This window comes from Callorhinchus milii, unplaced genomic scaffold (assembly GCF_018977255.1).
Source record: "Callorhinchus milii isolate IMCB2004 unplaced genomic scaffold, IMCB_Cmil_1.0 Scaffold4, whole genome shotgun sequence".
Classification (NCBI taxonomy): Eukaryota; Metazoa; Chordata; class Chondrichthyes; order Chimaeriformes; family Callorhinchidae; genus Callorhinchus; species Callorhinchus milii.
Genome location: NW_024704745.1, coordinates 54,715,223 through 54,727,847, shown reverse-complemented (window position 1 = coordinate 54,727,847; position 12,625 = coordinate 54,715,223). Strand labels below are relative to the sequence as shown.

Below are 12,625 nucleotides of genomic sequence, written 5' to 3'. Positions count from 1 at the left end.
GATGACACAAGAAGAATGCAAAGGGAAATAGACAGGCTAGGTGAGTGGGCAAGAAGGTGGCAGATGGAGTATAACGTGGGGAAGTTATTCACCCAGGTAGTAAAAATAGAAAAGCGGATTATTTTCTAGAAGGGAGAGACTAGGTAGTGTTAGTGTTCAGAGGGATTTGGGTGTCCTTGTACACCTAGAATATTGTGTGCAGTATTGGTCTCCTTATTTAAGAAAGGACATACTCGCCTTAGAGGGGATGCAGTGCAGATTCACTAGGTTGGTTACTGGGATGAGGGGGTTGACCTATGAGGATAGGTTGAGCAAACTAGGCCTATATTCTCTAGAATATAGAAGAATTACAGGTGATCTTATAGAAACCTATACGATTCTTAAGGATCTTGACAGGGCAGATGCCTTGAGAATGTTTCCCTGGTTGGAAAATCTAACACGAGAGGTCATAGCCTCAAGATTATGAACTGAGTTGAGGAAACATTTCTTCACTCAGAGGGTAGTGAATTTGTGGAATTCTCTACCCCAGAAGGCTATGGATGCTCAGTCCTTAAACATATTCAAAACTGAGGTTGATAGATTTCTAAAGGATAGAGGGATTAAGGGATATGGCGATAGGGTGGGTAAATGGAATTAGGTTAGAAGATCAGCCATGATCTTATTAAATGGCGGGGCAGGCTCGAGGGCCCAAATGGCCTACTCCTGCTCCTACGTCTTATGGTAAGATTCTGTTGAACACATTGTACAATTACTGCGAGTTAAGAAAACACCAAGTATCAATATTATATCTTGCATAATATTATTTTATTAGTATTATTAGTAATACAATAATACATATGAACAATATTTGTGCTACACTGGAACCACTATTATTCAGCATAATGTAAGGCTCTCCAGTACACAATAGAAATTGGTGAATAAACACAACTCCACTAAATTACTTGTGATGTAACAAAGCAGAGCTTGTTGAACAGAAGTTAAACTCATCTTAACAAAGCTCCATCATCTTTTGCTTTTAAAAATATATATATTTTATAAAGGTTGCAAACAATAAACTGTTCTGTAAATAGCTGTAAGTGGTGCAAAACAGACTAACCTAAGGCCAGATATAACACAAGCTAAACAAAATAAGGATAGAGAAAAATAAAATAAAAAATAACATCATACTACATCTCCATAAACTCTACCTCATTTGTTTAAGATTCTGCAAAGAATCTTTGCTAAGGGCTGAGACACTAAATAGACTTAAATAAGCTGTAGATGTTGCAACTGAAGCAATAGCTGAGACAGTGAAGCACACTCAAATGGACCTGAGTTGGGGGTTCCACTTATCCACAAATTGCAATGGAAAAATGAGGGTTACTGATAATCAAGATTGCACTGTATATCATAATGGACCAAAATGTGTTTCTAGATGTACAACCGATGCAGCTGAGTACCTTTCAATATTATGAACAAGTCAAACAAAGCCTCAATCGTTAAATAATGCATTACAGCATTGTGGAAACCAAAATTTATCACTACGCTGCTGTAAATGATGAGCAATTCGCACAGCATGTTTTTTGTCATTTAACCAACACTTTTTCAATTCCAACTGACATACTTGAATGCGAATGGAATACAGAACAGAGTTTACAATTGGAACAGAACTGCATGGAAGAAATATCACCCCACGCGTTAACAGAGGCAATTTGGAGACTACCTGGATTCAATTGTTCAGTTTCAAGGCAGTTTGTGGGACCAATATAATTGTCCAGTCATTCACAAATTTATCACTAAATCATATATACTGCAATCCTCACTTAATTGTGTAATTAAAAGTTACATTTGTTTTTAGTGTTGTAAAAATAAAAAATATATTTGCGGACTTTCAATATATGAAAGTAATACCACTTTATAGGTTAATGATTCTACTCTTACAACCGTTTATCAATTTTGTGTGTATATATATATATATACACACACACACACACAGACACACACGTCCCTTGAAGTGCTTCAATGCTTCATAAATATGAAAATGTGGCCTGTAAAATTCCTCACAGAAATTCTTACTGAAGCTAATACTCATATCTTCTACCTACTGCCTGATTCCCTAAGTATTCTTCTTCCTTCAAACAGGAATTTGTGCAGCTTTAATCTGAGCTGTAATTGGCAGCAAGCATAAAAGCATGTTGCTGGAGCCATGTAGAACAAACTGTCAAACCTCATGTTGCAGGATTAGATTCAGTTTTGAGAACCCAGTCTTAGGAAGAATATACTTGTCTGGAGAGCAACCAGCAACAATTCACACAAATAATACTTGGGGTGAAGGGGTTTAAAATAATGAGAGGCTGGAAACTTGCATTATACTCCATAGAGCAAAAGAGATTAAGGAGTGGCTTGATTGTGCCATTTTAAATGATAAAGGGATGGATGATCGTAATAGAGAACTCTTCTCTCTGAGAACGGGATCCAAAACAAGGGGACATATTTGTCTAAAACATGGTAATTTCAAAAGGATTCCTTACTTAACCAAGCTATATCATGCCAATTCACAGGAACTCAAAGTAGATTGTGTCAAAGGGAATGTGACATTTCATCATCAAAGGAACCCTGTTCAAAATCACACATTTTAGACCACACGGTATTTAAATCAAAGCAAAGTAGTCGGAGTTTGCAGAATGCACAACCCTAGAAAGCGGTAGATACAGAATCAATTGGGATGAATAAAAGGCAGTTGGACAGATATTGGGGAAATCAGGATATAGAGAAGACTGAGAAATGAGATAAAGATATTCCACCCTCAATTCCGGGATCCAGGATCACTGCTGATCTGACCAATTGCCTGTCAGAGTCCTGGATGAAAGTCCTGGATGAAAACTAACTTTCTCCAGTTGAATGTCGACAAGACAGAGGCTCTCCTGCTTGGCTCCCATCAACACCTTCTCACTTCAAGCGCTCATAGCATCAATCTACACAGCCCATATGGAACCTCAATATCCTGTCCAAATCTCAACTGTCCTTCAGACCACACATTTGTGTTCCGACCCATTTTGCTTTTCCCATGCCTACACACATTGCCTGCCTCTGCAACACTTCTCCACTAGGCCACCAAGACCTTATCCATGCTTTCATCACGTTCATGCTGACCCCCATATCAATGTGTCCGCTCCCTCCACTCAGCAGGCTGTGGCCTGCTCCACATCCACCGCCGGGCCGGCCACACCATTGCCGGTTGGGCCTTCAGCTTTTCTGTCCCCCACCCTTTGGAACTCCATCCCACATTCCATTCGCCTTGCTCCCTCCCTCGCCTCCTTAAAGGCACACCTCAAAACGCTCCATATCGTCCGCGCCCTCGGCCATCCTCCTACAGGTCCCGGTTGTTAGTTCGATTGGCGGATCGCTTTTCCGGGGATAATAATTTTAAAAAAAATTCCAAAAGAATAACAATAATAAATTGGTCACTCCGATCCATGACTGGTTGTGGGACACTGCTGTGTACAATTGACTGCTGTGTTTCGCCCACAAAATAGAGTCAATTCGCTTTACAGTATATTCTGTGAAGCGGTTTGAGACGTCTTGAAGACGTGATAAGGCGATTTATCAAATGCAAAGATTATTATTATTCACAACATTGCAATCGCTGACCGAAAAGATGGCAAGTGGCATCCTGATTACAAATAAACAAAGCAATTTAGAGACACAGAAGCTCAACGGTAGTCTGCAGTGAATAAATCGAGCACGGTTTTGATCAAAAATGATGAAATCAAAATCATTAATATACAGTAAAGAAGTGACCATATGGTAATTACAAAACATTCCTAAAGTCAAGTAATATGTCAGATTTTAAGGAGTGCATTTCTAATAAAATGTGACAAAATTATCTTACCATATGTGCTGTGGAAGATTTAACGTAATACTGCCCTGAACGTCATCACCAAAATGCATGTACCCAATGGTTCCCAAAGAAACATACAAAGTAAGGACGATGAACATGCCAATGTTCAGTGCTTGTGGGAATTGTTTCCGTTGCTTCATCTTATTTTCTAAAGGAAGCACCTGTGCAAAAGAGAACATTTAAAAGAGAATTAGAATTAAAATTAAAAAGATGTATAACTCTGAATGTGAAACACCGCATAGGACGCGATTGTGTCTAAATTAACTAACGGCTAGAGAAAGAAACTGCAAGGACCTGTATTAAGGATAGGCTGGGGAGGTTGAGGTGGTCAGAGTTACAGGAGAGGAGATGTTGACCAGAGCCAAGGAGTATGGCTTCAGCCTTGCCAACACTCAGCTGCAGGAAATTTGTGCTCATCCAAGCCTTGATGTCTGACAAACAAGCTGACAGAACATCCCTGGACCTAGAGTCCCAGCTGGAGGTCAGCAAAACAACTTTTGAAAAATTATTCTGTATAGATACAATTAATTGTATGATATAGAGTCTAATGGATACCAAGGTAAACAGAAAAAACAGCAATGAAAGGTCACAGAGCATCAGATATCAGCAGACCTTTGCTCGTGAAGTATTATCACCTGAACACTGAGATAAAACTGATGTCTAGAGATGTACAAATAGATCAAATAGGGAAGTTAGAAGAAATTTATTCACACAGAGACTAGTGGGAATGTGGAACATGCTACCACAAGGAGTTGTTGAGGCAAATAGCATAGATGTATTTAAGGGGAAGCTGGATAGGTACATGAGGGAGAAAGGAATAGAAGGTTATGCTTGAAGGTTTAGTTGAGGAAGGGCAGGAGGAGGCTCATGTGGAGAATACTAACACCGGCATAGACCAGTTCGGCCGAATGGCCTGTTTCTGTCCTGTATATTCTAATGTATTCTAATATAGGAGAAAATGAGGAATTTTGATTAAAATATCTGCCATCATATGGCATAACAGGCTCAATAGCTGAATAACCTACTCTTGTTCCTCTGCTCCTATCATTTGGATTTTATATTATTATTGAGATGTTTGCTCCATGAAGAGGAAGGAAGAAGAATTAAGCACAATATCTATATACAGATATAAATACATCATTCACAAATGAGCAATTGGGCCTCATTCGCGAAGCTACCTGCGCCTAAACTTACTGCCACATTCCAAGAACAGACACTTGAGCAAGTTGCTGGAAGATGATTGGCACCTGTGGAACTTAACTGCACTATGGGACACTTAGATGCCCAAATGAATTGTTTGGAGCAATCGAACTGCACCCTGCAACAGCATTCTCGCCTCCGAGCCACTTTGAGCTCATACTCGAGTTGACACTCCAGTGCAGTGCCGAGAGATAGCTGTATTGATCAGAGGTGCCTTCCTTTGAAAGTGATGTTAAACTGGATGTTATCATCCCAAATGTATTGTTAGTTGTAATAAATGAGTTTAAAAACAAAAATGGCAATATCAACAATAGAAGAGTTTATTTGCAAAACAAAGAAGCTGGAGTAGTAGTCAACTTCTTTTAAATACAAGACCCTGGATGATTACTTTTGATAATGGTTGAGTTTCCTCTATTGGAAAAATAAATTCAATCCAAAGTTAAATACACATTTATTTTGCTTTGTGTCACAGTGGCAATAACCAAAATAATAGTAGAATGAAAGTGTTGACTTTAGATTTAATTTATTTTTCCAATAGAGGAAACTCAACCATTATCAAAGTAATTATCCAGGTTTGAAGAATCAGTACATCAGAGCTACAAACAAGCACATTAGTCAAAAACCTATGCAAGTACCATGAATATTAAATACGGTATATCTAAGTGTCCATGAGCACCACATTTAATTGGGTGTTACAAATATTAATTGGCACTCCGCATTTAAAGGATTAAGCAGATAAATACACACCATCCAAAACAGATTCAGACTTTCTGCATTGCTAGTCTCACCAGTAAACACCTACAATAGATAATAATATTATTTTATTACAATAGATAAAAGGGCAGGTAGTACATTAGATTCAAATGTACTAACTTTAATGTACCCCAGAGATTATAAATCCCATCAGTCTATCTTAATATGCATGTTCACTAGAAGGAAAAAACAAGGAAACTTTCTTTTGTACAGGGTCCAGACTGTTACCATTACACCCTGAATATAAAGAGATAACCTTTTGTATGTATAAGTAATTATAGTTAGAGCAATTGAACTTGTAACCTGAGGCATCATCCTTGTTTCTGGCATAGGGCCTTTCATGTCAGGAGGACGCCTCAAGTGCCTCAAAGCACTTCACAGAATTTTAAGTGTAGTGACTGTATTTGTAGGGAAACAATACCAGTATGGATGGAATTCCTGGAGTCTAACATAAGATCCAGGTAGTCATTGTGGAAATTCATACCCTCCCATCAACGGATTTGATAGGGTAAACACAAAAAAACTATTTCTTATGGTAGGGGAATCCAAAACAAGGGAGTATAGTTTTAAAAATAGAGTTGGGCCATTTAGGAGTGACATCAGGAGGCAGTTTTTCCACTCAAAGGGCAATGGAAATCTGGAACTCTCTCGCCCAAAAGGCTGTGGATCCATTCACATTTTCAAGACTGAGCTGGATAGATATTTGTTAGGTCAGCGTATTCGGGACTTGAGGTACAGATCCCCCATGATCTTATAGAATGGAGGAACAAGCGCGAGGTGCAGAATGGCCTACTCCTATTTCTACATTTCTAAGAATTCGTGTAGAAATTCCAAGTTAATACTTCCTGTGAAAGTTCACTCCAATTACCTAGAACTGGATAAGTACAAGGGAATATATATGTAAACTTTTCTTCATTGACAAGATTCATCTAACACTGCACAGAAACTCCTCAGAATGTTCATTCCATGCAAGTACATGCCCTGCTTCATGAAAGTTTCAACAGTTCCAAGAATGAATTGTCTGGTTCACCCTTCCTTTAGCCATATTGATTTTAAGGTAGTTGAGGTTTATTGTGTTAATCTCTGAGAGTTCAGAGAAACTGCTCCATTCACAGGTAGTCATGTTTTAAACAAAGACGGTCTGCTGGATTTCTAAACCCTTTATGCGAAAAATTAACAGAATAAAACCTACAATTAAGGTCAATCTCTACACTCACAAGAAATTCCGATATTTTCCACTTCCTTTATCTCAATTTAGACATTGACAAGTCTGATGTTAAATGGCCAACAGTTATTCCAATTGTTAACTTTTTAAGATTAAATAACTGCATTTCCAAATACTCTTAACAGGATATTACCAATACTCACTCATGTCAGCTTCTTTATATGTTCTAAAAGGAAGCAAATTGTGATTGTTTTTTTCCTAGAGACTTAATGGCGTTTTATAGAGGAAATTGACTTTTAGGTTACATTAGTTCAAAGCAGTTGACAGACATGTATATGAATTTACAGATGAACAATTTAACTTTCCAGAGTCCCCATTTATCCCAAGAAGATTATTTAATTAAAATTAATTGCTAGATGTTTCTTCACTGCCCAGAGTAGCAATGAAATTAATTTACTTTAACTAAGTCGATTTTAAAAGAAAGCAATTTATGTTCAATACGCACAGCAGTCTTTTTTTCATAATAATTGAATTAAAAGAATGTTTGTTGCCATCTCAATTACTCTCAATCGTGACCTAAACCCAAATTTTTACCAATAATTGAATTCATGAAACCTCACATTTTGAAACAATAATTCCAACGAACCCACTAACAGGGTGAGGGAAGAAAGAGAATCAACCAGAATCCCTTCTCCCAATCATTCTTTAATGACCTCCAGTTTATTGTGCTGCTGAGTGGACATCATTTCTTAATGATCAAATATTCCACTGAGGCTTGCCTTTTTAGCCATAAAAAGAATGGCTACTTTGACAAGATTTTTGAGGGTTGTTGACACTTTTAGAACACATGCCAGCAGGAATCATCACCATCGAGACAGGTGACAAAAAACACCGAACACCAAAAGAAAATTCCAAGTACAACTTTAGAAAACCAATTAAAATATTTAAAACTGTGCAGTTTTTCCACATTTCAAATTTCAGGATTTTGTTCCATTGGGTTACCTTAACATTTTGGGGGTTTTTGATGGTATCAAACCACTGCAAAGTCCTTCAGTGTTCCACAACTCCTCTGCTATCTGCTACCATTCACACCCCACAATTTACTCACACCACAAAGGATGTGATCCAAGTACCAACCCCACTGATAAAATGAGTACGAGGAAATCATAAAAGCTCAGTGCTGATAATAATCCCTGCATTTGATATAGTGCCTCATCACGTCTTCTAGATGTCTCAAGGCGTTTCACAGAATAGACTGGAAAGTTAATTGACTGTGTATTTTGTGGGTGAATGGATTCCCCACAGTATCCCATGATAAATGACAACAAATTAAAAACTCCATCAATAACTCAGTGACAGCCTTTGAGTTCTAGTAACAAGTGCAAGGCTCTATCCCTGCAATGTGCAATAAATACCCAGTACAGTAATAACTGCTAATTGTGTCTGATATATCCTCAATTGACAGGTCAATTTTACATTCCCTTCAACAGCACTTCAGACACACTCTCGAAATGGCTCTTGCAGGAAGGAATTTAATTTCACAAGCCATGCTCAATATTTGCAACTTCTTGGATGAACATTTTGTGCTCAGTGTGATGGACATCAATGTTTAGTAACGGAGCTCTTTCACTTTTAACACTTCAGTACTCCTAGATGCAATCCACATGAAAAGAAATTAAATAACTTAATGTTGTCATCAACATCGAGCAATTGTAGCAAGCACTGCCAGCTCAGATACGCGATGGATCAGGTACTTCAAACAGACACACAAAAAAGATTCACCCCCAGATTGAGATTAATGGCTGATTGAGAGCAGTGCCACCAGGAACAAATGGCCCATTTCTGAGCTGTATTTCCTCTGAATCCTATACAAATGCACCTGTCACAAACAAAGCTTTTGGGAATAAAAAAATTGCTGCCAATATTAATTATGCAGCAAGTCATACATTTGGCACACATTTTCCTCTCCATTTCATAATAAATGGGTAACAAACAAATCACCCACTGGATTAGTCCATGAAGCTTGCTTCAAACTGTGGAGAATCTGCAATTTATCAGAATATATGCCAATTATGCTGGGTCACATATGCCACCATTCTACCACTGTGTTCTGTTGTGAATACCAAGCAGAATCCCTGGTTCATTTTCTCTCTCTCCTTACCCCCAGGCTCACTGAAGTTAAAGGCAGTATCCTAGAAGTACAAAACTAGAATTTGAATCTGCCATCTCCAGTATGATCCAGCGGTACAGCTCACCATGTCTTTACACACTGGGCCTTTATGCGTCCTTATATTAAGAAACTGATGAAGTGCGAAAACTAAACCCCGGTTTTCAATGATTATTGTTAAATTAAACAGTGGGTTGAAAAAAACCTTAATTTGATTTTATGCATTTCGACAAAGGTCACTAACACCTAATTCACATTTAATGTAAAGGCAGCTGTGGTTACACTGCCTATTAATTATTGTTGACTGATGAAAAGGCAGAAGAGCTCTGTAGATGTGTGCTGAAACAGAAGTACAGAGCTCAATTCATTGACCTCAAGTTGCTGAGTAAGGCTATTCAGCTCATTGATCTGGTACACATTTATATTGTTAGATCAAAGCAGCTCTTTATCTTTTTAATCCAATTTCACCGTTGTGTCTGGTTATCTCTTAACACCCTTAGTATCTTTCGATCTTCATTTTAAACACCTCATTTGATTCTTCCTTTTTGGTGTTCTGAGGCAATGCATTGTACATTTTCACATCTCTTTATGTGGAGAAATTATTTTCTGGATTCACTTTCAATCGACATTTATCCTAAGTGTATGATTTTGTCCTCTCAATGCAGTAAATTAAATGCACTGCAATGAAACTGAAAATAGTCTTGTACCATTGGTGCTACATTCCAGTATTGTGAAAAAACATTCCACCTTATGCACAATAATAATAATAATAATCCTTGCATTTGATATAGCACTTTTCACGTCTTCTAGATGTCCCAAAGCGCTTCACAGAACACACTGTAAAGTGAATTGACTGTATATTTGTGGGCGAACGCGGCAGCCAATTGCGCACAGCAATGTCCCACAAACAGTCGTAGATTGAAAATGACCAATTTATTCTTGTTTTTGGTTTTGGAGGGATTATTATTGGGCGTGTGGAGTAAGGAAACTTGGCCAAGGTTTCGCCCTGCCTGGAATTGAACTCAGGTCTCTCGCTTGCAAAGCGAGTGCTCTAACCACTGAGCTACAGGACTCCACAAGAAGTGCAGCAAAGTTACTTTGCAAAGAAAGTTTCATCATCCGTACTATTTGTGCGTAGTGCACGAAATAATAATCATCCTTGCATTTGGTGTAGCATCTTTTACATCAGAAGGAAATGACAAAAAGCACTTCATAGGATTTGCCATGAAGTGGAATGACTGTATTTGTAGGTAAATGAGGCAGCACAATAGTGCACTGCATTGACCACAAACAACCATGAAGTGAATGATTAATTTTATTTGGAGGATTGTTAGCCAAGACAAAGGAGAACCTCCTCTTATCATGGGTCCTTTCACAACCATCTGAACAGGCAGATAGGACGTAGGTTTAACATCTCATCCGAACTGATAACAGTGCTTCGACAATTAATAGTCGGCCTTACACATTGCTTTTAAGAAAGACTCTGAGGGTTTAGTCTCAGAGGACCGCATTATAATGTATCTCCCTTGAATATACATTATATGAATATAATATATATTCTCCAATGTGAAATCAGAATGTTAAATATTCAAGCAAGGAAAAAAAACAATATTAACGCTTTCAATCTATCATTTATGCTTTGGTCAATTACAGATCAAATATTTAAATTGCAAGAAACTGCACCTTGTGGGATGAGAAAATTAATTTGTAGTGCATCGAGTGTTAATGCTTAAATTTAAAATTTCAGGAAATTGTGATGCAATTATGTTGGTTGGAAATTGACTAAAATAATCAGGAAACAATGATATTGACCTTTTTTAATATTCAATAATTGATGAAAATAAACTTTCTGTTAAGTATTTTTAATATGAAAAAACAATAACAATGGCTAATTGGGGTCATCAGCTTGCCACAAACATCACTTCCTTTGCACTTGAGCAGAACTCAGGAATGCACTGACAAAAATTAAAAAGACTAATATTCACTTTCAAAAACAAGAAAAAATAAAGATGTAAACCAACCCGAGATAGAATTCCATTCTAATGTTACTGTACAAATATTAGCAGTAATGATAATAATCCTTGGATTTGATAAAACACCTCAGCATGTTGTCAAAATGTCTTAAAGAATTTCATGATTTACTGTAGTGTAGCGACTGTGTATTTTGTAGGTTAAGTTGGTAGACAATTTGGGCACTCAAATAGCATGAAGTGACCAATTTTATCGGGAAGATTGTTAAAACTGCATAGCTAATATTTCGGAGCACTGATAAGCTTCCCATTTTTTTTCCAGCACTGTATGAAGCACTGTCTGACATGATTCCTGCTGCTTACCGAGCTAGGATCATCCTACCTGTTAGAGCTTTGGCTTGCAGGGTTAACAGGAGCCAAGTGGGAAGAATCCCTCCCCCAGAGACTGGTCTGCCCCTCCAAGTCCTGCCAATGAGCCAGACTGGCTGTGTTGGCATCAAGAGTGCCCCAAGTACTACCGACTCACTTGCCTTAGGAGGTTAACTTAATTATGATACTCACTACCTTGCATGTTACCTTGTAGCCAGCTCGGCCCCAATGAGACCAGCTATTTCTCCCACCCTCCCTTGAAGTTAGCCACGAGTTTGACTGTTTGCTATCTGGCAAATGCAGGTTTCACCTCACAAAATTAATAAAAGGTTTGGGGAACTCCGTGCAAGTTTCCTGGTGAGCAGCAAACTCAGCATGAAATACATAATGATAATAATAATGTTCCTTGCATTTGATATAGCACCTTATCACATGAGAGCATTACCCCCATTCTCCTATACATATCTTATGATACAGATTCTGCTCATCAACAGATCTTTGTTAAGAGACATATGTTTCTCAGAATTTGACGATTGGGTGCAGAATTTATGCCACAAGCAATTTATTTTTTAAAATCTTGTGCAATTCAGCACAATATTTCTTGAATACACATAGATCGAACTTGTGATGCCATGAAAAGTCACATATCTGACCAACTCACCATCCATTCTTTCATAAATGAAAGAGAGAAAAAACTTGGATTAATATTGATTTAGAATTTTAACATTTAAGATTTTTTTTCAAACATTAAGTGTTCATTTTATTACACGTAATGGGAATACAGGTTTGAAAGTTGAAAGCCTGTCTTTATTAAAGACATTCTGCTGATACAATGAGTTGAATTTTGTACAGCTTTGCATGTATGTTTGTGTAAAGCAGTCAGACACAATTTAACATGATGAGCTTGGAGAAGTAAAGCAGACCACAGCCATTCACAAGCAGATATGGACTGCCAATCAGTGAGGGCGGCGGAAGAAGAGGGAAAAAGGGAGGGAATGTGAGAATTCAAATCGCGATTGATTGACAGCTAGAGCCACTTGTGAATGAGTGGAGCACCCATCCATTCACAAGTGGCTCCAGGCCTTCCATCAACTGGGAGTCGTTGCTAATTGATCCATGTC

The 12,625-nt window shown here is 38.0% G+C and overlaps 1 protein-coding gene across 1 annotated transcript in view; it reads right to left on the bottom strand.

The window, feature by feature from the left end:
• slc36a4 (solute carrier family 36 member 4) overlaps positions 1-12,625 on the bottom strand; it is a 70,714-nt gene that overhangs the window by 23,944 nt on the left and 34,145 nt on the right. Inside the window, exon 9 of the mRNA XM_007902183.2 lies at positions 3,872-4,041. Coding sequence (XP_007900374.1) covers positions 3,872-4,041 — 170 coding nt within the window. The remainder of the gene's footprint in view (positions 1-3,871; positions 4,042-12,625) is intronic.